Genomic DNA, 24,994 nt, shown 5'->3' with positions numbered 1-24,994 from the left:
AGAAAAAGAGGCTTGTGTGGTGGCATAAAGAAGGGAAAGATCTATAATGAAATGCCATGGAATAAACAAGTTGGTTTCCAAATGTGCTTCAAAAATGAGAAATAAATGTGATGCAGAATTTGACTATTATTGCAAAGCAAGTTCTGACCACTTTTTTAGCCCAAACGGTGAAATCCCAATAACATTTTTTCCTTGAAGTGAGATATCATCAACTGCAGCAACCTCTTCCTTCAAGGACTCAATATATAACAGATTTCAAAAAAAAAAAAAAAAAAAACAATTACCACAACACTGATTTTCATTTAGTGATTTAGAAGGCCTTCCCATACACAGAGAACCCTAACTTCAAGAAATAAAGCGTGGGCTTCCCTGGTGGCGCAGTGGTTAAGAATCCACCTGCCAATGCAGGGGACATGGGTTCGAGCCCTGGTCCGGGAAGATCCCACATGCCGTGGAGCAACTAAGCCTGTGCGCCACAACTACCAAGCCTGTGCTCTAGAGCCCGTGAGCCACAGCTACTGAGCCCACGTGCCACAACTACTGAAGTCCGTGCACCTACAGCCCGTGCTCCGCAACAAGAGAAGCCACCACAATGAGAAGCCCACGCACCACAACGAACAGTAGCCCCCGCTCGCCGCAACTACAGCACGTCCGTGTGCAGCAACGGAGACCCAATGCAGCCAAAAATAAAAATAAATAAATAAATAAATAAAAAAGAAAGAAAGCGTGAAATGAAGGTAAGGCTTCCTGCTTGTTGTCTGGGTTTTAAACATGTTAGCTGAGGAAGAGATTTTTTTTTTAAGGTTTTAATTAAAATATAAAACACATGCAAAAAGCACACATTGTACAGCTATTCAGTTACCACAAAGTCAATGCATCCATGCCACCAGCATCCAGGTCAAGACACAGATCATGACAGCACCCAGAAGACTCTTCGGGTTCCTTCCCAATCACTACTTCCTAGTGGAAGGGAACCAGCATCCCAGATTCTAACATCAAAGATTAGTTTTGCTCAATTGAAAACTTAAACAGAATCACACGCTATGCACAGTTTTCACATCCAGTTTCTTTTGTTCAAAACTATGCCTGTGGATTCACCCATGCTGCCTGCTGTGAATGAGCTGCGTTCGTTCATTTCCTTGCTGTGAGCATTACTTTGCACGATGCCCCACCCCCACTCTATTGTTGATGGACATGTGTTTCAAAGCTGGGGCTACTATGGATAGTGCCATTACTGCCATCTGTATATGTATCTTTTTGGCACACAGGTGTATGCATTTCTGCTGCATATATATTTAGGAGTGAAACTTAAGGGATATGTGTGTTAGATGACAGCAAACAGTTTTTTAAAGCAGCTGTACCAACTTGCACTACAACCAACAGAATATGAGAGTGCTGGTTGTCCCAAATCTTCACCAGTGCTTGGCACTGTCAGTCTTTAAAGTTTTTTTTATGTATTTATTTTTATTATTTATTTTATTTTTGGCTGCGTTGGGTCTTCATTGCTGCGCGTGGGCTTTCTGTAGTTGCAGCGAGCGGGTGCTACTCTTCGTTGTGGCACGCGGGCTTCTCACTGCGGTCGCTTCTCTTGTGGGGGAGCATGGGCTCTAGGCACGTGGGCTTCAGTAGTTGTGGCAAGCGGGCTCAGTAGTAGTGGCTCACAGGCTCTAGAGCACAGGCTCAGCAGCTGTGGCACATGGGGCTTAGTTGCTCAGAGGCATGTGGGATCTTCCCGGACCAGGGCTCGAACCCGTGTCCCCTGCACTGGCAGGCGGATTCGTAACCACTGCGCCATCAGGGAAGCCCAGTCTTTTAAATTTTAACCATTCTGGTGGGATGTGCAGTGGTGCTTAACTGGGTTTAATATGTATTTAGATTTTTTTTTTCAGTACGCGGGCCGCCTCTCACTGTTGTGGCCTCTCCCGTTGCGGAGCACAGGCTCCAGACGCGCAGGCTCAGCGGCCATGGCTCACGGGCCCAGGTGCTCCACAGCATGTGGGATCTTCCCAGACCGGGGCACGAATCCGTGTCCCCTGCATCGGCAGGTAGACTCTCAACCACTGTGCCACCAGGGAAGCCCTGTATTTAGATTTTTTTAAAAAAAACAAAAATTGAAGAAGATACTAGATGCTTCTCCTTGGTGCCTCTCATACTGGCTTCAAGAAAAAAGAAAACATGGCCCGTCATAATGAGGAAAAGGAAAAAAAACAATGAAAATCAAATCTGAAACTGCAAAATCTACTAAATAATACAAAATCCAGATAACCTGTCTGGAGTCTCTAGGGCAGCGTTTCCACCAATGATTCATTTCCATTCCCGAATCTTCAGTCTCCTCTATTCCACTGACTGGCTCCTCCCCAACAATGTATATGTATCAAGTCTCTTCATCTAATCAGTTAGTGGCTAGGTGTGTGGGCTCTGGAGTCTAAATGCCTACCCACCAATATGATATATGACTTCCATGGTGACTGGCACTATGAACAGTGCTAAGGATGGGCTAAGACCCTTTTGTCCTTTTTTTTTTTTTTTTTTTTTTTTTTCTTTTTGCGGTATGCGGGCCTCTCACTGTTGTGGCCTCTCCCGTTGCGGAGCACAGGCTCCGGACGCGCAGGCCCAGCGGCCATGGCTCACGGGCCCAGCCGCTCCGCGGCATATGGGATCCTCCCAGACCGGGGCACGAACCCGCATCCCCTGCATCGGCAGGCGGACTCTCAACCACTGCGCCACCAGGGAGGCCCCCCTTTTGTCCTTTGTATTATAAAAAACATTCAACAAAAAATTAGAGAATATAATGAAGATGCTTGTAATCATGTCCAGATCTACCTCATTCTAATATTTTGCCATGCTTGAAGCAATAAGTATATATTGTACAGCACAGGGCAATATAGCCATTATTTTGTAATAACTTTAAATGGAGTATAATCCATAAAAATATTGAATCACTATGTTGTACACCTGAAACTAATATACTATTGTAAATTAACCATATTTCAATAAAATAAATAAATCAAAAAAATTAAAAAGATAATATTTTGCCACATTTGTTTTTTCCTTTTTTTTTGGCTGCATCAGATCTTAGTTGCGGCATGAGGGATCTTTTGTTGTGGCTCACAGGCTCTTTGTTGCGGTGCATGGACTTCTCTCTAGCTGTGGCACATGGCTCCAGAGCACACAGGCTCTGTAGTTTGCAGCACGCAGGCTCTCTAGTTAAGGCGCATGAGCTCATTAGTTGTGGGGCGTTCAGGCTTAGCTGCCCCGTGGCATGTAGGATCTCAGTTCCCCGAGCAGGATCAAACCCACATCCCCTGCATGGGAAGGCACATTCTTTACCACTGGACCAAGGAAGTCTCTTGGTTCATTTTTTTAAGGAAACAAATTTTATCAATACACATTCCCAGAACTCATACATATATATATAATATGCATATGCATACATATGCCCATTAATGAAATAAGACATTGTTTGCACATTGTAAAATTTTTTTATCAGTGACCATACTGTATGTATTCTTACTCAACACTGTTTTTGAGGTTTATCTCTTTGCTACATATAGCCCTAATTCATTCATTTTCATTGTTGTAAAGTAATACTCCATTACTAAATATACCTCAATTCATTCATCAACTGCTTGCTGATGTACTTTTAGGTTTTTTCCAATTTTTCTGCTATTACAATGCTATGATAATCTCACTTACTTTCTGCTTTGCAGCAATTCCCCCACGAACATCATTTACTTTTATAATTGAAAAAATAAAAATAAACTTCTGTCCACTCATTTTCTCAAGAAAAGGGGTTGGGTGGGGGGTGAGGGGGTGGGCAAGGCAGCCAGGGAGCCAGGCTTAGAACTCTCAAAGGACAGCCTTACACCTAGCCAACAGACATTACTCATACGTGGGTGCAATTAGAGGAGCACATTATTACTGACACCTGAATAATCCCTGACTAGCTTAAAGGAGATCACTGCTTTAATTAAAGATATGGGATTTCAGGTGTTGAGTTTCTACTTTATACTTTTCTGTAGTGCTTACATTTTTACAAGGAGCATTTATTTTCTTAATCAGTAAGAATTAATAAATCTATTTTCATTTTTAAAACAGAAACTAACGATAATAAACCATATTATTTAGGAAGAGGTGTGATATATATTCGACTATCTTACACAGTTAGAAAAAGAAAAATACAACCAATGAAAAATAGAACACAAAAAAGGAAAATTCATAAATTTTCTATAAATTCTTTTATAAAAAGAAAAGACATCTCTTGACTCCACAGTGCCATACTCACCGTGCTACAACTAAAAACTGGTCAATCTGTCGATCTGTAAGTGGGCTATTTGGGTCCCAAACTTTCACTTCCAATTTTGACTGTTCCCTCTCATCTGATTCTCCTGTCCAAGAACAAAGAAAATGGAGTCTTGTTACTCACAAGGCACATATATTGTCATATATGATTGATGACTGTGGTCACCACAGCATTGAAAGTATAAGGTAAATGTACATGGTTTGCATACATTCTATCAGACTGCAGATGTAGAACACTCTGTAAAGTGAACGCTGATGATAACACAACCAAACCGACCATATGATGTCTTCACTTAGTCATTAACATGTCTTTCCTGTGTATTTGTATGCGTGAGGCCCCAAGCCTCACTAAGGGATATAGAGACAGAAAAGAAAGATGCTCAAGTTATGATAAAATTTACTCATAAATAACTATGATACACATGAAAAGAAACAGATGTCACAGAGACGTATAGATATGACTGTAAGATCCTGAAGATTAGAGAAATCATTTCAGGCTAGTTAGGGAACGATGTCATGCACGAGGTGGCATTCCTGCTAAGAACTGAAGGGTATGAATGCACTGGCAGGGGGAGAGAACGCAAAGTAAGAAATGAGAATTGTGCTCGCTTTGGCAGCACATATACTAAAATTTGAACAATACAGAGAAGTTTAGCACGCAAGGATGACAACACGCAAATTCGTGAAGCGTTCCTAGAGGAGTGGGATAAGGAGGGTGGGAGGGAGACACAAGAGGGAAGAGATATGGGGACATATTTATATGTATAACTGATTCACTTTGTTATAAAGCAGAAACTAACACACCATTGTAAAGCAATTATACTCCAATAAAGATGTTAAAAAAAGAATATATCAACAAATTTGGCAGAAATTATCAAAAGACTGTTGTAAATAATAATAGAATTGATTAAAATTTTTAAAAAAAGAAATGAGAATGTGAACAAAGTCATGGGGCTTTAAGATGTGGTAGAAAAGTAGCTCATTTTGTCAGGAGTACATCAAGGGGAATGAGAAGAGATAGCTAAAAGAAGTGGGTTATGAAAATATTACTGAAGATTCTGCACAGATTTTCTGAATAGATTTTTATTTGGAGGTAATAAGAAGCCCTTGCCTTTTTAGCAGTAGAGTGACAAAACCAGAAACAAATTTCACATCCAACACTTAGCAATGGAATAATTTGCTCTACAGAGATACGTGATACAGACAGGGAGACATGGTATTGACAGTGACAATAAAGAGCTAAGAGAGAATATTTAGAAATGACAGTGACAGACTGGTATAACAGGTAGGTTTCCAGTCTTGAGAACTACATAGATAGTGTTGGCATTAACACAAAGAAGGAAACAATCAAGAGGTTGAGGAAAAGACTGAGGATAATACAGGATGCTTTGTTTTAGGAACATCTCACGAGGAGATATAACCATCAGGCAAGACTCAATGTTGGGATAAAAGACGGTAATGGAAAACAGACTTGGGAGTTGATTGGATTCCAATTTACAGCTATGAATTTCCTATCAGGCTAGGAATTGGTTTGGGCTATGTTTTGGTTTTGATCACTGCATCTATAATATCAGGCAGAGTGTCTTGCACTGACTGACATACTAGGAGGCTGAACATCCCTTGGTGACTGATGAATCCAGGCTATAGGCTTATTAATGTGTTCCCTCCTAGGATGGGAGCAAGCAGGTATTGAGGCGCAAAAGGAGAAAGCGGGGGCTTCCCTGGTGGCGCGGTGGTTGAGAGTCCGCCTGCTGATGCGGGGGACACGGGTTCGTGCCCCGGTCCGGGAGGATCCCACATGCCGCGGAGTGGCTGGGCCCGTGAGCCATGGCCGCTGAGCCTGCGCGTCCGGAGCCTGTGCTCCACAACGGGGCCGCAACAGTGAGAGGCCCGCATACCGCAAAAAAAAAAAAAAAAAAAAGGAGAACGCGGGAGGGCAGAATCGGCCACCCCATCTGCAGTCTCCTGTCAGCCACTGCTGTCAGGTACAAAAAAGTCAATTGCCACCCCCAACATAAAGAAGCACAAGCAGACCAGAGTGAGTTCTATTCCAAAGACATATCAAGTGTTTAAAAGGATTTCGTTTTTCATTGTTTTTGCTTACAATGCATGTGACTACCTAGAGGGGTGGGATAGGGAGGGTGGGAGGGAGACGCAAGAGGGAGGAGATATGTGATATATGTATATGTATAGCTGATTCCCTTTGTTATAAAGCAGAAACTAACACACCACTGTAAAGCAATTATACTCCAATAAAGATGTTAAAAAAAAGATTCAATTGGTTCATTTTAAAAAACCATTTACAAACCCAAACGTTTGTAAACTGCATGAAACTTTTGAAAGGAAAATGACACAATTATACTCCCCAGTATCTCCAAGAAATACATGTTAAGTAAGATAAATAGTAAAATAGAAAAGAAAGAAATATAATAATAATTATCTGCATTTTTAAATAACACAAGATGAAATGATGATGCTATTCAGTATTAAGCCCCTTCTATTATATATTCTAGAATGTAAGGGTAAAACTGATATTTACTTTTCAAATTTAAGTCAGTTAAGTTGATAAATTTCAATCCTATCCATACATTCTGCAGCATACAGAGGAAAGATAATTCAGTATAAGAATTCTAAATAAATTTGCTATAAAACAATAATAAAACACTCCTGAATGCATTTCTAACAACTAAAACATACAATACCATGGGATGAGAACAAAAATAACAAGAACATAAAAAGAATATAGAATGTTCTATTCAAACAGTCACTCTAGGGAATTCCCCATTTTGGATTCATCATATAATTACATTTATATCAGTTTAATCACTTTTTCACAAGGGAAAAGCTTTTAAGAAGCTCTAGAATCTGTATAATGAAATCCTCAACTACGCTATCAGCAATCTGTAGAATGGTCTTGGGAAATGTGGTATGAGCCAGAGACTGAACCAAGAAGAATTCTACGCTCTGGTCATGTTCATTCCAGTCATTGCAATAATCTCACTTTCCTCCTCCATTTATGATAATCTGGGCAATTACAATCTGCTCTAGTCCCACACCAGCCCATGAAGCGCTCTCTCTCTGTGAATTCCTGCCAAATGTATTTACCAACTACTTACACGATTATATATAGCATCCAATTTTTTGCTTCATACGTTCCTCTTCATAATTTTGAAGAAATGTAGATTCAACAATGATTTTATATGTTAGCCCTAATCCTTCAGCTATATTTTAAGATTTCTAGAAAATAATGGCAAAGTACTTCTTCAGTATACCCCCAAAGAGCACAGACCATTGTTCAAAGACTGAAGAACTAAGGCTGGATGGAGCTGTCATCCTATAGACCCTTTGTTAGACAACTAGAAATATTCTTTGTTCTAAATATAATTCATTTTCTCTGCAACAACCATCAGAGTATATTATATTTAATTCAGAAACACAGAAGGCTGCCATTTATCACCATTTTTATTAATGTTCTGAAAGTTCTGGGCAATGTTTTAAGTGATGCATCAAAGGAATAATAGGTTACTAGAAACAAATACTGTATGATATCACTTTATGTGGAACCTTAAAAAGCCAAACTCATTAAAACAGAGTAGAATGGTGGTTACCAGGGGCTGGAAAGGGGGTGGCGTGGAGGGGGATGGGGAGAGATTGTTTAAGGGTACATACTTCCAACCGCTAGGTAAGTAAGTTCTGGAAATCTAATGCACAGCACAGTGATTACAGACAATACTGTTATTATAAACTTCAAAGTTGATAAGAGACTAGATCTTTGTTCCCACCACAAAAAAGAAGTGATAATTATGACACGATAGATAGCTAATGCTATGGTGGTAACCAACCTGCAATACCTAAATGTAATCAAATCAACAAATTAAACATACACAGTGTTATATGGCAATTATATCTCAATAAAAATAGATTTTAAAAATAAATTACAAGAAAGGCACAATAAAAAATGAATATATAAAACCCAATGGCATTCCAAAGAGAATGAAAACAAAAATGAAAAAAAAAAAAAACACATATATTATGGCAACAAAAATATAAAATACTAAGAAACAAAATTGGAAGTATGTTTATTCAGAGAACATAAGATGACTTGAATAAAGAATATTTTAAAATCTTAAGGCTGTCATTTTTGTACAAGTACTTCAAGTTAAATTTAACAAAATTTAGTTCTGAAAGCCCACAAAATAATTCAAATATTAATCTCTACAAATCAAAGAATATTATCATTATTAAAAGAATAATATAAGAGGATCCTCTAAACTGGGTGGGATTATAATATATAGCAACAGTAATCAAACAATGTGGTACTGGCACAAAAATAAACAGAATAAAAACCACAGAAATAGACCAGGTAATATAATTCATATTTGAAAATTTAAATATTACTATAACTATGTACATATTAACTAACATTTATTTAGTGCTTATTATGTCCCCAAAACCCTTTACAATAGAGTTCCTCTGTACACAGTGTGCACTGTTGAAACTTTGGGCCGACAACTCCTTGTCATGGGGGCTGTCCTGCGCATTGTACTATGCTCAGCAGCAGTCATGATCTCTACCCACTAGACGCCAGTAGCATCTCCCCCTCCCCCGAGGTGTGACAACCAAAAATGTCTATAGACATTGTCTAACGTCCCATGGAAGACAAAACTGCCCTGGGTTACGAACTACTGCGTTCACATGGTTGCAACCGATATCTGCTTACACTTACTTGTTATGGTCTGGTGTTTTTAAGTTGATTAACATGTACCACATTGCAGAAAACACATTCTGCAAAATTACACACTTGAAAATAATAGTGTCTACGGAAAAATAGGACAAAAATTTTAAAACCTAAGAACCAGAGCACTTAAAAAAAAAAGTAATAATCATAACAAAAATACCAACACAGCTAAATCTCCACTGACATTTGCACCAAGCACAAAGGTCAGTCAATCCTTTATCTTCTTAAACCCTGGACTTATGCTTCCTCCACCTAGATGTAGGTCACTGTGTACAGTTTCAACAAAATTAAAAATAAAATCTAGGGTATAGGTTTTTATAAACACTGGGGAAGATGTTTCTCATTCCTTCATCCGTAACTCTAAGATACAAAATATATTGGGTTTTTTTTTTCTTAAACGCTCTTCATCTGTGAGAATAACTGCTTAGAAAAGCCTCAGATGAACTGACAATTTCCACACTATACTGACATTTTTCTATTGACTGTATATGAGCTAATTCAAGTTTTAAAGGCATGTATTTTAGCATAAGAGACTATTCTAATTCTTTAACTTTCAAAGAGAGACACACCCTAAATCCCCAAATACAGACAAGAGTTACTTAATTAGTAGCAGTAGACAATTGGTGGCCCGGGAGAAGCAACTGTAATAGCAAACACTGAGCAGCAGGTGATGTGCTAAATGCTTTACAAGGACTTCCCTGGTGGCACAGTGGTTAAAGAATCCCCCTACCAATGCAGGGGACACAGGTTCAATCCTTGGTCTGGGAAGATCCCACATGCCACAAAGCAACTAAGCCCGTGCGCCACCACTACTGAGCCTGCACTCTAGAGCCCACGAGCCACAACTACTGAAGCCTGCCACGCGCCTAGAGCCTGTGCTCCACAACAAGAGAAGCCACCGCAATGAGAAGCATGCGCACTGCAACGAAGAGTAGGCCCCGCTCGCCGCAACTAGAGAAAGCCCACGTGTAGCAACAAAGACCCAATGCAGCCAAAAATAAATAAATAAAAATAAAATAAATTTTAAAAAATTAAAAATAAATGCTTTACAAGAATTACTTCATTTGATCATCACAACACTATGATGTACGCACATACATTATCACTCACTTTTTAAAGAGGAAGAAATGGGAACTTGGAGAGGTTAAATAATTTTCCCAAGGTAACTCAGCTAAAACATAGTACAGCCAGATTTTACCCAAAACTGTGAATCCAAAGTCATTTTTGTTTAATAATTTAATGTTATAATACTCTTAACAGTTACAAAGTTTAAGACGTAAATAATTTCTTAAAATTCCAATGTTACAATACAGCTAAATAATAATTCAAAACTTACTACATATGACATCTTTTTTCTACAGAAAATTCTCTAGGTAGTTATTCAAACTCAATAAAGATTTAAAATCTAAAAAACAAACCTTCACCTTCGCTTGCAAGCTGCATACTGATCTTTCAAGATCTCAAGAGTTTGCTAGATGGTGGGTAGCCATAAATGAGTTTTAAAATTCTAAAGCCACAAAAAAGAAATATTCACCAGCAAGACAAATGCCACAACAATGTCTTAAATTCATCAGGACACATTCACAAAGAAAGCAAGCCTGTAATATATTCTGGCATGGAGCTGATGCTTCCACCTACTCAGGATATTAATTCAAGTTCTACATCCAATGCCAATGCAAATTGGAGTGGGTACTGGTCTAAACGTACCCACTCAAGAGTATCAAAAGGGTTAGTAAGCACAGACTGCGTCAAGTCCTAAATATCTGTTCTTGAACATGATGTTTTCTACGATTTAATTCCCCTGCAAACAGGTACTGGCTGTGTATGAAAGCTTCTATGATGGCAGTGTCTGTGTTTTTCAAGTGTGGTTTAACTGCTGGAGCACCGATCTGCCACCCTACTCCTCCTTCCCAGAAAATATACTAATTAGAAGAAGGGGGTTCTTTAAATTTTGCATCTAGTGGGTTTCCTGATTACAAGTGAAAAAAACATTTTGGATATGCTAAATGCTTTAAGTTGAAATAAGAGCCCAAAGTGACTTTCATTTATGTTGAAAAATACAATGTTTTTCATTGTTAAAGAAGAACACGTATAAATAAAGGTAACAAGTTATAAACTTGGGACTTCCTTGATGGTGCAGTGGTTAAGAATCCGCCCGCCAGTGCAGGGGACACGGGTACGATCCTGGGAGGATCCCATATGCCACGGAGCAACTAAGCCCATGTAGCACAACTACTGAGCCTGCGTTCTAGAGCCCGCGTGCCACAACTACTAAGCCCACGTGCTGCAACTACTGAAGCCCGCGCACCTAGAGCCTGTGCTCTGCAACAAGAGAAGCCACCACAATGAGAAACCCACGCACCACAACAAAGAGGAGTCCCTGCTCGTCACAACTAGAGAAAGCCTGCACGCAGCAACTAAGACCCAAAGCAGCCAGGAAAAAATAAATAAATAAAATAAACTTAACAAGAAATATGTAAAATCTGTATTAAAACAAAACAAACAAACAAAAAACTTCCACAAGACCCAAAAGTAGCCTTGAACAAAGAGAAAGAATCCCTTGTGTCTGGATAGGATGTTTCAAAATCATCAAAATGTCTGTCTAAATTAACTTAAAAATTAACTGCAGCCCCAATAAAAACAGGAAGGAAGATTTTTTTTTTCTGGTGTTAGTCAAGCTTCGAAAAATAAGAGGGGAACTAGCCTCACTAGATATTAACACATACTACAAAGCCTCTATAATTAAAACATGGGTTACTAGGGCATGAACAGACAGACAGACCAGGGGAATAGAACAGAAACCTCAGAAGCAGATCCAGTATTATAAAATAATCAATCACCTCCCAAAATAATCTTAATATTAATACAATTTCAATCAGAATCCTAATGAAATCTGGAAAGGAAGAAATTGACAAATTGATGATAAACTTTGACAGTAAGAAAAAAAAATGTCACCGACATGAGAACCCCGCCACAACCAAGAAATTTTAAAGAACAACTGAGGGGAAACTTGCCCAACCATTAAACACATAAGAAATAGATAAAATAAACTTGGATCTATCACACGAGGAATACTACAGAACATAATTTCATGGGTCTCTATACATATTTATATAGCAAACAGTCTGGGAGAACATGTTAAATTAATAACAGTGGTTAATAGTTAGGGTTAGAATGGATGATCTGAGGGACTACTACTTTTTGTTTCCAATATAAACTACATTTTCTACAACAATTCATACTGTTTGCAATAAAATAAATTTTAAGATTTAAAAAATGGGAAAAGGCAAAGGGAAAACAGTGGAGCTCCTTCGTTATACTATGTTACAAAGGGACTTCATCATAAGCGCTTCTAACTGCAAGGATTGGGGGTTTTGACTGTGCAACGAAGAGACAGGATTCTAATCGGCACAGTGGTCTTCAAGTTGATTCTCTGAATCCTAAAGTTCAATAAGGTACCTCAAGAGACTCAACAGGGCCTTCTCTTCCACTTCACCCACAACAACCTGACTTCCTTATTTAAGGTCATACTGCATAATAAGAAAGGGTTCTATTGCCTAAATAAAGTTTGCAAACCACCCACCCGGAAGACTACTAAGAGAAACGCAATGTTAAAGGCAATTAATACTTGTTAATGAATTATAAGATCTATTATATTAATGAATATTTAGTCACAACTGGTGTAACTCCCCAAATGCCACAAGCTGTTAAGAATCTTTCCTTTTACCTGGAAGAAGAACCTCAAGGTTCTTACCCTCAAGAATTCAAATCCTTATTGAGAAGTACTGCATAATAAATTATTGCATTTTATATATGATTTCGTTTCCTAAAATAATTTTTTTAATTCTAAGCTAGGTAGATATGCTTTCCAAATTACTAACTCTAACCAGCTTTATGCTTTTTGGGGGCAATATCATACGTAAAAGTTTTGCAGATAAGTGAGAACTCATGAGATTCCATGATCTGATTTTTATGCCCACCGTTACTTGAAATATCCCAACTTTATTACTTGGTTCAGCATTTATCTTTACATGAGCAATACACAAAATTTTCTAGGCTTTCTATACACCTAGGCTTATGTCAGTGCTCAAGAAAGAACCAAACATAAAAAAAAAAAAATTAGGGAGTTTCCTGGTGGTCTAGTGGTTAGGATTTGGAGCTTTCACTGCCATGGCCCGGGTTCAACCCCTGGTCAGGGAACTGAGATCGTGCAAGCCATGGCGCACCCAAAATAAAAAAAAATAAATTAAAATTAAAAAATAAAATACTTCAATAATATCTATATATAAATTTAAAAATCAAAAAAATTAAAAAACACAACAGTGTAAATCAACTATACTTCAATAAAATATATATATATATATATAAATTTTTTTCTTATGAAAAAGAGAGAGAGGACCACACAATCAACAGCTCAGGCAGTCCAAAATTTTAAAAGTCAAATAATAAAAATAGCACACAAGATTACATGAACGACACAGTCTGCAGAGTTTGACAAGGGGAGAGATCAAAGTTCAGGGAGGAGTAACAAAGGGCTGCTTAGGGGATGTAGGACTTGGGCCAGGCGACAAGCACACATGAGCACCAGGGTCACCCCTGGCTTTTGGCCTGTGCATAGATGGACTTGCTGAACTATCTCACTAAGAGTGGATACATTTGCCCCAAACTCAAAGAACTGTCACAAAAGAGGGTGAAATGTACTACATATAAATTATACCTTAATTAAAACAAGGAAAAAAACACCTGTAAATAATTACTTGGAAGACAATTACCATTTTGTATAAAATTTCAAAAACACACGCCTTATGACTTAGCAATTTCATTTCTGGGAACACACTTTCCAGTTATATCCAGAGTACAAAACTATGCATTATATAAAGGATACTCAATGTAGCACTACTTGTAAAACCTGAAAATCAAGTGTTTTTAAAAATAAAACAATAAATATTTAGTGAACACTTACATGTAGTGATAAAAGTCTAAGATCAAACACTAAGGACTATAAAACATCCAAAATTATTTCTGGAAGAAAAGATGGTTTGTACAGAACAGAATGCTAATAAATGCAATCTCTCAGCCTATAATAAACTGAGTCACTACTTACAATTTCTTCAAAAAAAACTTCTAAACACAGATGAGTGCAGACGTGGCATTCTGTTCTCAAAGCTTAGTCATTACTGACTGACCTTTCCTGGTACTGAATTCATGAAAATGCAGAAGTCTGCAACCTGTTATTATTCACAGTCACCCCACCTACCCACCACTGACAATGACAACACAACTCTATCCTGAGTTGATTTAACTTTTCTGCATATATTGCCTATAGGTAAGGCAAGGTAAAGAATGCAAATTATATAAACCTTAAGGGATAAATTCTAAACTTCTGTATGACAAAAATTCTCAATTTCTGTATGACAAAAATAAATAAAACAAATTTAAAATCATTAACATTTTTTAAGTGAGGAGGCAATACGTGCAACCCTCGTAGGCAAAGGGCAAATACTTTTATATTTGTTTACCTTTAATATGCAAAATACTCTTGCCAATACATATAAATAACCAAATAGAAAATACACAAGAAATTTACAGAAGAGCAGTAACGGAAACCATAAGTAACTTTTATAAATTAAAGAAAAAAAACAAAACAGCAACAACAACAAAAAATGAAAAGCCAAGACAATAATATCACAAAATGGGCAAGGGGGGTTCTTTAATAATCTATTGGTGGAAGCATCTGGTTCACTCATATGAAAATTAACAGCCTTTCTGAAGGGCAAAGAAGCATTTTCAATATCTTCCAGGGAGCTATGCTTGAAAAATATTTACACAGCATAAGTATATGTAAAGCTTTTCTAGAAGCATCATTTGTAATATTAAAAAATGTAAACACCTAAAAGTCTGTCAATAGGGTACTGGTAAAGGAAATAAATTGTGGCACATCCATGCAGACTTAAGAACTCTACAGTCACTGAAAAGAATAAAGCCACTCTACTCATGAGGAAAGATGCTAAAGATACACTATTAACTGAAAGAAGCAATTGCAGAGCAACGTGCAACTTGCCATCCCACAAAGACCACTCCTGAATGGATTATCAGCCAGAGCCTGTACCAAAAAAAAATACCCTGAACAACATTAGTAATTAAATATGGGTTTGGAAAGAAGGAAAGGGGATGGTGTTCATTTTCTATATTACACGTTTCTTTGTGTTTTATTTTTTAATGGTAAGAATGTTTTACTTTTGAAATCAGAAAATAAAGGTTTTAAGTATATAATTATGACAGAAGAAAAGAAAAGTCTTGCTAGGAAGATCTGTTTTTAAAATGCAAAGTTCTGAATCTCTCTGGTAGAGAAACTACGCAGATCAGCCAAAATCCCCACCAAAATGTAAATGTTCACTAGATTCCAAGGCTACCATAGATAGATGACATAAAGGCACTCAGGATCTCAAGGCATGAGCATGTCACATTGAAACACAAGTTCAACAACACTAACATTTTTAAAGTTGTATTTAAAAGAAAAACACAGGCAGGAAACTCATGAAAGTGTGAAATAAAAAATGAATAACTGATCGATTAACTTATTTTTCATTGCTGTTTGTTGTATTTCTAAAGTTGGAAGAGCCCGTTACTTTTAAACTTTAGCCTGAAAGTTGTTTCTTCCATATGAGGAAAATATTTGAGTTTCAAGGTGCATTTGTTTTCATAGGATTTGCAACCCAAAGGAAAACATACCTTCTAAGAGCATTTCTGGAATGTCTGCTTGATATCTAGGTCCCACTCTGATTTCACCTTTGTCAGCTAACAGTGTTTTCACTGAGGGATCATAGACCAATGAGTAGAAAAAAGTATCCTGGAAAAAAAAATGACAGAAAATACCTAGGTAAACATAATTCCTTCTACTTTTTATAAAGCAATAAATCCAATGTCACAATAATGAAACCATAAAACTCCAGAATATAAAATTTCATTTTGGTGAATAAATTCATAAATCTTTAAGAAGAGCACGATGTTACTATCATCAGGTAAACATTATAAAATTAAATGAAACCAAAACAAATAGCTTACAATAAAAGTGGATAATAAAGTGTTACTATTATTTGCTTTAGTCTAACAGAAAACCATTAACTGCTCTAAAACTAAAAGCTAGCAAAGTTAAGCAAAAGTCAAAGGAAGACCCCTGAAATCAAGCAATCATTTAAAGCGGTAAAGCCCCCACCAAACAGTAAGGATGCCTTCATAGATACCCGGCACTCTTACTTAGTGTCCAGCCCACATTTTATCAAAAATATTAAAATGCACACACATCTCACATTAAATAAACTATAGAAGAACTGAGTTTATATGCCGTTTACTAATATGTCCCACTGTATACACTCAAGTAAATGTCTATTAATTATAATTCTGCAGTTCTCCTTTAAATTCTGAAACACTCATACGTACCTATAGGTAGGCATATAAACATAACTATACATGCTACCACCACTGGCATACCCACCTAACTTTCCATGGACCCTTAAAGAGCAAAGCACCCTAGTTACTGGACCTAATGGATAAAATGACCTATAGCCACAAATCCTTAGCTGAATTCTGCATAACCACTGGAGATCATCTGAACCAGCAAAGTCTTGTTCCTGCTTCCCACTGTGGTTCTGAGGGTGACCTACTGCAGGATTCTCTGTATTATATCCTGAAAGGGCCTATCCCTAAGAACCGCAGACTGATAAAGGACTTAGGTGGTTAAAAAGCAAGTGGATAGGAAAAAAATCCTAAAGACCTTTGCAAATTTTCATCTACTACAGTCCTTAGCATATACAAATTGTTAATAAATTAGAAGGCAATAAATATCACCTTTAAAAAAAAATTTCAGGGAATTTCCTGGCAGTCCAGTGTTAGGACTCAGTGCTTTCACTGCAGTGGCCTGGGTTCAATCCCTGGTCAGGGAAAGAAGATTCCACAAGCCATGCATCACAGCCAAAAAAAAAAAAACCACTCTCTTAACAGCCAAATACAATAAAATACACTAAAACATACTGAATATGTCCTCTATTTATTTCTGCTTCTGTGAGCAAAAGTTAATTTCTGAGCACCATCATTATCCATATTATCCATCATTCTGTTAGACAGACTGATGACAAACCCTACCCTTCTTTTCCAAATTTCATGAGTCTATTAACCTTTTTTCTGCCTCGAATACTTATTTTCGTTTTAGTTTTCTTTATTAGGCTTCTAATACATAGTAGTTCTACATGTTTGTATCAATCATTTTCGGCAATGTTTACTTCATTTGAGATAAGGGAACAACACTTTTGAGCATAGTAAAATATTTTTTAAAAAGAAAATATGTCCCTTTAATTCTGTAAAAAACAAACAAACAAAAAAACCTATGGGTAATAAAGATTTTGGGAAAACAAACACTATGAAATTATAAAGGTTAAATACTGAAACATTATCAATAGTAAAATATTTTCCCCACAACACAAATGATAAAAGTCACATAAAACTGCAAAATGTGGAATAGTTTTGCTTACAAGAATTTCTTCCCTTCAATGAAGTGATTGCTCTAATTCAACTTGCTAAAAATGTTTAAAATGTTTCTTGAAGTTTACAGAAAAAAAATATTTTTAGTTGACAAAGTTTATTAGGATTCCAGGAAAGAAAGCAGACCACCAATGGTAAAATCTCATCTGCAAACAGTCTAAAAGAAAAGCTATTTATTTAAAAAGAAAAAAAAGGGAGAAGGACCAAGTATACTGAAGTCATTTATTTCATAAAACCAAAAATAGTTCTTCCACTACCAACTAAATCATGTGCTATACTTTACAAGCTTTTAATTACCAAGCAAAAGAGACAGACAGACACGGGAGTTTTGGCCAACTTTTATCTCAGTTAACCAGAAAAATAAAATTACCTGAATGCAGTCCAGTCATTATACTTTTACCATAATACTGCTATCACTGTGCAATAATTTGCTAGAAGAAGAAATAATACAAAAAGTATGGGCTTCTTATGAAATAGAGGGAAAAACAAAAACAAGTATAATTGTGAATTACCTCTTTATCAAGATATGACAATACAGACTCTGTCTCATTCAGAAGGGCAACACTGCATTTCCCCCTGTTGAAAGAGGAGAAAAGTGAATAAATAAAGGCCACCTCACCCTCACAGTGATGATATATACAAAGTTAGGAATATTCAAAATGTAAAGGTGGTATTAAGAAACTAGATGGCTTTTAGGAAAATCTATATTATGCATATATTTGGACTCTCTACCATCTTGGTTTTGTGTAACCTAAAAAATAAGACTGTGTTTGTAGACATTTATTAAGAGGCTAATCTGGGGAAGGGACAATGTTAGGCAGTAAATCCTTGTAACATAAAACACTTTATAGGTATTTCCTAATTTTTCAAGAAAAAAAAAGAACAGTACAATGCAAGCTTCAGACTAAGAGCTAGTTTCTGAATCTGTAAAACGTTAATATGAGGTAATTTCTTTTTTTTTTTTTTTGCGGTACGCGGGCCTCTCACTGTTGTGGCCTCTCCCATTGCGGAGCACAGGCTCCGGACGCGCAGGCTCAGCAGCCATGGCTCACGGGCGCGGCATGTGGGATCCTCCCGGACCGGGGCACGAACCAGCGTCTCCTGCATCGGCAGGAGGACTCTCAACCACTGCGCCACCAGGGAAGCCCACAAAATATATATATATATTTTTTTGCGGTACGCGGGCCTCTCACTGTTTTGGCCTCCCCCGTTGCGGAGCACAGGCTCCGGACGCGCAGGCTCAGCAGCCATGGCTCACGGGCGCGGCATGTGGGATCCTCCCGGACCGGGGCACGAACCAGCGTCTCCTGCATCGGCAGGAGGACTCTCAACCACTGCGCCACCAGGGAAGCCCACAAAATATATATATATATTTTTTTGCGGTACGCGGGCCTCTCACTGTTTTGGCCTCTCCCGTTGCGGAGCACAGCCTCCGGACACGCAGGCTCAGCGGCCATGGCTCACGGGCCCAGCCTCTCCGCGGCATATGGGATCTTCCCGGACCGGGGCACGAACCCGTGTCCCCTGCATTGGCAGGCGGACTCTCAACCACTGCGCCACCAGGGAAGCCCCACAAAATATTTTTTAAATGTCATAATGTCATTTGATTTTCTAAACAAGAGTCACTACTTGCTCCCCATGAAATAACCTGTAAAAACAAATGCATCAAATATACATTAAATAGGAAGCTTGTTGTTGGATTATCAGAATGAAATACAATTCAAAGGAAAAAATTACCAAAAGCAAAACTTTTGCGAAAGTAAAATATTAACACATAAGTAAAAAATTATAGTTTACTAAAAAAAGAAAAATATTATAGTTTAGTAAACATTTTGCAACTGTATATTCCTTAAATCTAAAAAAAGATTTCCTCTCATCAAAACATCTTTCTCTGTTAATCATCTTAGGTTGTTATACTTCAGAAGATTTCTCTCAGGGACTTCCCTGGTGGCTCAGTGGTTAAGAATCCACCTGCCAATGCAGGGAACATGGGTTCGAGCCCTGGTCCCGGAACATCCCACATGCTGCAGAGCAGCTAAGCCCGTGCGCCACAACTACTAAGCCTGCACTCTAGAGCCTGCGAGCCACAACAACTGAGCCCGCGCGCCTGGAGACCGTGCTCCGCAACAAGAGAAGCCACTGCAATGAGAAGATCCTGCACCACAACAAAGAGTAGCCCCCGCTCACCGCAACTAGAGAAAGCCCGCTTGCAGCAAAGAAGACCCAATGCAGCCAAAATTAAATAAATAAATAAATAATTTAAAAATAAATAAAGATTTCTCTGTGAGCATGTGGTATTTCCATATAATCCTGTCAAATCTCTAATTCGATTACTAGGAGCTATAAAGGTTTTCTACTTTTCTAATATATTTTATTCATGCATATTACTGAAGCAGAAAAATTAACATTATTACTTCAATGCATATGTAAAGTCAACAATTACCTGACAAGCTCTTACAAAGGACAGAATTATGAGCAGGGAAATTGCTCTGTTGCTGTTACCACATCTACAGCTGCCATAGAAGAACCTCTATGACCTGTGACTACATGCTCACACATGCAAGAGTGCTTAAGAAACAAATGGGATTTCCAAAAATAGTTTCATTTACTTCTCTTGCCTCAATAGCTGCTGACAAAGCAGTATTTCTAACATTTAATACTTAATCACCTAGAAAAAATATTTTTTTAAGTTCTCTAAAGTCAGGTTTTTTTTTTTTAAATGGAGGGGAGCAGATGCTGTAAATGTTATTGTAATAGATACCACTTGAATTTTATAGGATAACAGACACTGAAACTTCATAAAAAGAATATAGCATAGGGCTTCCCTGGTGGCACAGTGGTTGAGAGTCTGCCTGCTGATGCAGGGGACACGGGTTCGTGCCCCGGTCCGGGAAGATCCCGCATGCCGCGGAGCGGCTGGGCCCGTGAGCCATGGCTGCTGAGCCTGCGCTTCCAGAGCCTGTGCTCCGCAACGGGAGAGGCCACAACAGTGAGAGGCCCGCGTACCACAAAAAAAAAAAAGGAATATAGCATAAAGTTGCCTCCATACTGTCTGAAATGACAAAAGAATTTAATCACTAAACCATTATTTTCATATTTATATCAGGAGATAAGAAAACACTGATTATACTGTTTTAGAGGCACAACATGATTACAAAACCAATAGAAGGATAGATATCTCAACCAATCTAAAATATAAATTATCTTTGGAAATGTAGATTTTATGCAAAGAGGAAAGGATAATAGGTAATTTTAGTTCTTAATTTTTCTTTAATGTAGTATATTGTACCTTTTCCCCCATTAAAAATGAAAATGTGTCACTTAAATTTTTTCATGTACATATATTAACAGCTAACAAAGTAAGAGGTTCAGTCAGAATTATTTTATGAAGTAAATATGAATATGTAATTAACACATGTACCACCACGCCAAGAGTTGTTGATAAAAGTAGTTTAAAAAGAGATTTAAAGTGTTGGCTTCCTTTATGCTGAACAAATCTTGGCTCACAGGAAAAAGCATGATAAATTTTAAGCTAACGGCAAACTAAAGGAACTATTATCAAATTCTGAATATAGATAACCCAATTGTTTTACCCTGAACCTCAAGCAATGAACCTAACTGTAACTTTGTATGGGGACAGATGATTACTAGACTTATTGTGATCATTTCATAATGTATGCAAATGTCAAATAACTATTTAGTATACCTGAAACTAACATAATGTTGTATGTCAACGATATTTCAATTTTTAACATATGCAAAAACAAACTATTTGCCAGTGTGGCGGGGGGAAGCCGCTCAACATTCTCAGCCATTAGGAAAACGCAAACTCAAAACCACAGTGAGATACACTTCACAGAAAACCACAAGGATGCCTACAATGGAAAACACAGGCAATAACAAGTGTTGACGTGGATGTGGAGAAATTGGAACCCTAATACTTTGCTGGTGAGTATATAAAACTGTGCAGTCACTTCTGAAAGCAGTTTGGCCGTTCCTCAAAATGTTAAACAGAGTTGCCCTCTGACCCAGCAATTCCACTGCTAAGCATAATACCAGAAAAGAAAACATACATCCACACAAAAACCTGTGCACGGATGTTCACAGCAGCATTATTCATAACAGCCAAGAAGTGGAAACAACCCAAATTTCCATCAGCTGATGAATGGGTAAACAAAATGTGTAGTTCTGGTCCAAGTCCAAAGGCCTGAGAACCAGGAGTGCTGATGCTGTAAATCCCAGTCCAAGGGCAGGAGACCGAGGTCCCAGATTAGTCAGTCACACAGAGAGAGAATTCTCCCTTCCTCTACCTTTTTGCTCTTTTCAGATCTTCAACTGATTAGAAGAGGTTTCTGCCACATGGGGGGCACGGGGGACAATCTGCTTTACTCAGTCTACTAATTCTAATAATCTCTTCCAGAAACACCCTCACGGACACACCCAGGATGCTTAACCAGATATCTGGGCCTCACATAGCCCCAGTCAAGTTGACACATAAAATTAACCATCACAATATCTCAATAAAGTTATTATTAAAATATATATATATATATATTGTTCTTCAAAACTGTCAAGGTCATGAAAAACGAGGAAAGACTGGGATACACACCAGAGGAAACTATGGAGACATGATGCCTAAATGAAATGTCAGGGTAAATCGTGAAACAAAAAAAGGACATCAGAAAAACAATGGTACTATCTGAATAAGGTCTGGAGCTTAGTCAATAGTAATACATCTATGTCAATTTCTTGGTTTTGATAAAGATGCAATGATTCTATAAATCATCAACATTAGGGGAAACCAAGTGAAGAGTACACGGGAACTCTCTGTACCATCTTTGCAGCTTTCTTTGTAAATCTAAAAGTATCCCAAAATAAAATGCTTATTTTTTAAGATCCCCCCCCAAAAAAAGGGGCCTTTGTGTTATTGGTTTTCTGAGTCTTATATTAGCCACATACTGAATTCTGAGCATTTTTTCATGTAAAGAACCATGCCTGGTTCTGTGATTGGAAATTCAGCAAACAGTTTTATACAGCATTTAATCCACTGAATACAATGAACAAATTTAAAACAATTAATGAAGTTCAAAGATCCAAAATGCTTTCATAAGATTACATTTCTCAACGGCAGCAACGTAAGATAGGTCAAACGGAAAGATTCAAAATTCTGAGGGAAATTATTTCCAAACCAGAATTATATGCCTAAACAAATCATCAGTCAAGTGTGAAAAACATTTTCAGATAAGCAAGGACTAAAATTTTTTACATTTTAGAAGACTAATCAAAAGGAAGAGGCAAAACAATTATTAACTCCAAGGAAAACATGAGATTGTACAACAATGGATTATGTGAGGAATATTTATGCGTTCATAAAATACAAATACTGATTATTAACTTAAATAAAATTGTGATATACTGGAAATACAAAGGAAAAGGAAGGGAGAAGAGAAAGTGAAGAGAGATTCTAAAATTTTTAGAAATGAACAGTAGCAGTATCAGAGTAGTGTAAATGCCAAGGTCAATGTCAGAGAACTTGTGTGAGTAGGTAAGACAGAGGAATGAAAACCCAAGAAGAGAAGCTTGAGCTTAATGTGATAGCTCAATGGATTTTGTGAAGAAACATGACAAGCAGTGTTTTGGAAAGCCCCTTCCATTTGTGGCATGTGGAAGGAAGCAAAGCAACAAGTTATTAACCCATGATCCTGGAGATCTGGTAACAAACGAAAGAAACCATCAAAGAGGAATTCAAGGGGGAAAAAAATCCTCTCTTGGTGCCACTTTTCCCTTTTATGACTAGGAGAAACTAGAATGTTCAAAAGAAGGAGCTAGGATTAGGAAGCTCTTCTCCAAGACAGGATGACAAACAAGTTGTTTTGATTACTAGGAAAATCTCACAAGCATTTCTTTCCACAACCATAGGGAACACCAGTACTCGGGACAATATGTAGGCTATCCTGTGATACAGCCCAATGTATTTCTTCTTTTTTTCTTTTTAAAGTCTTTAAATTTATTTATTTATTTATGTCTGTGTTGGGTCTTCGTTTCTGTGCGAGGGCTTTCTCTAGTTGTGGCAAGCGGGGGCCACTCTTCATCGCGGTGCGTGGGCCTCTCACTGTCGCGGCCTCTCTTGTCGCGGAGCACAGGCTCCAGACGCGCAGGCTCAGTAGTTGTGGCTCACGGGCCCAGTTGCTCCGCAGCATGTGGCATCCTCCCAGACCAGGGCTCGAACCCGTGTGCGCTGCATCGGCAGACAGATTCTCAACCACTGCGCCACCAGGGAAGCCCCAGCCCAATGCATTTCTGCATTATGACTTTAGTTGGAGAAGAAAACACTTCAACCCATAGGGTTGATCATTTCAAAGGAAAGATTATATAGTATAAACACAACATTCAAGAAAAAGTGTGCTAGACATGTAGACTTTAACATGTTAAATTGTGATATGATTTTTCTCATTTCTGTGTTCTTCCTCTAGTCCTCCTTCTCCTTAGCAATCCTAAGAGCCTAAGCATACTAAGTAAGTAACTATCTTTATGTTACATTCATCTCTTAAGTAGCACTACGTATAGTCTCAACAGCACTCTTCTGGCTAACTTAACTTTTGTTTACAGAGACCGAGAAAATTGCAAAAATCTAACATCTTAAAATAAAAATACTGACACAATGAAATGTACAGGAAGAAAACTGCCTTTGTTTGAAGTTTGTTTTAAAGATTCCAAATAAGTTTCTTTAACGTTAGTAGCCAAACTGGAGAGAGACTGCTAATCCACAGTGGAGTTCTATTTTATTACTTGTATACTTAAAACTTAGCATTGGGGCTTCCCTGGTGGCGCAGTGGTTTACAGTCCGTCCGCCTACCGATGCAGGGGACACAGGTTCACGGCCCGGTCCGAGAAGATCCCACATGCAGCGGAGCGACTAGGCCCGTGAGCCATGGCCGCTGAGCCTGCACGTCCGGAGCCTGTGCTCCGCAACGGGAGAGGCCACAACAGTGAGAGGCCCGTGTACCACACACACACAAAAAAAACAACTTAGCATTACTACTTATTTATCAATAAACATAAATCTGTAAAAATTGGTTTTCTCTGAAGATTTTTAAAAGGCCTCAACACGGACTTCCCTGCTGGTCTAGTGGGTAAGACTCCGCGCTCCCAATGCAGGGGGCCTCCCAGTTTGATCCCCAGTCTGGGAACTAGATCCTGCAAGCATGCCACAACTAAGAAGCCTTCGGGAAGGGAGGGGGAAAGGGAGGCGGGGAGGGAGGGAGGAAAGAAGGGGGGGAGGGAGGGAGGAATAAATATTTTTTTAACCTTTAAGCTTTAAAAAAAATTAATAAAATAGAATAAAATGATCTACCAAATATCCTCACCATTGAGGCATCCCTGAAATTTCAGGATACAATGGATAAGAGAATTCTA

General features: G+C 38.1%; 1 protein-coding gene across 2 annotated transcripts in view; it reads right to left on the bottom strand.

The window, feature by feature from the left end:
- MTA3 (metastasis associated 1 family member 3) overlaps positions 1–24,994 on the bottom strand; it is a 164,588-nt gene that overhangs the window by 78,985 nt on the left and 60,609 nt on the right. For both annotated transcript variants that reach the window (XM_082643121.1, XM_082643120.1), the window contains exons 5-7: positions 18,091–18,154; positions 15,773–15,890; positions 4,286–4,388 (exon numbers count right to left, since the gene is read on the bottom strand). In XM_082643121.1, the coding sequence (XP_082499247.1) occupies positions 4,286–4,388; positions 15,773–15,890; positions 18,091–18,154 (285 nt within the window). The remainder of the gene's footprint in view (positions 1–4,285; positions 4,389–15,772; positions 15,891–18,090; positions 18,155–24,994) is intronic.

This window comes from Mesoplodon mirus (assembly GCF_964341445.2).
Source record: "Mesoplodon mirus genome assembly, chromosome: 14".
Classification (NCBI taxonomy): domain Eukaryota; kingdom Metazoa; phylum Chordata; class Mammalia; order Artiodactyla; family Ziphiidae; genus Mesoplodon; species Mesoplodon mirus.
This window is presented reverse-complemented; position numbering and strand designations above follow the sequence as displayed.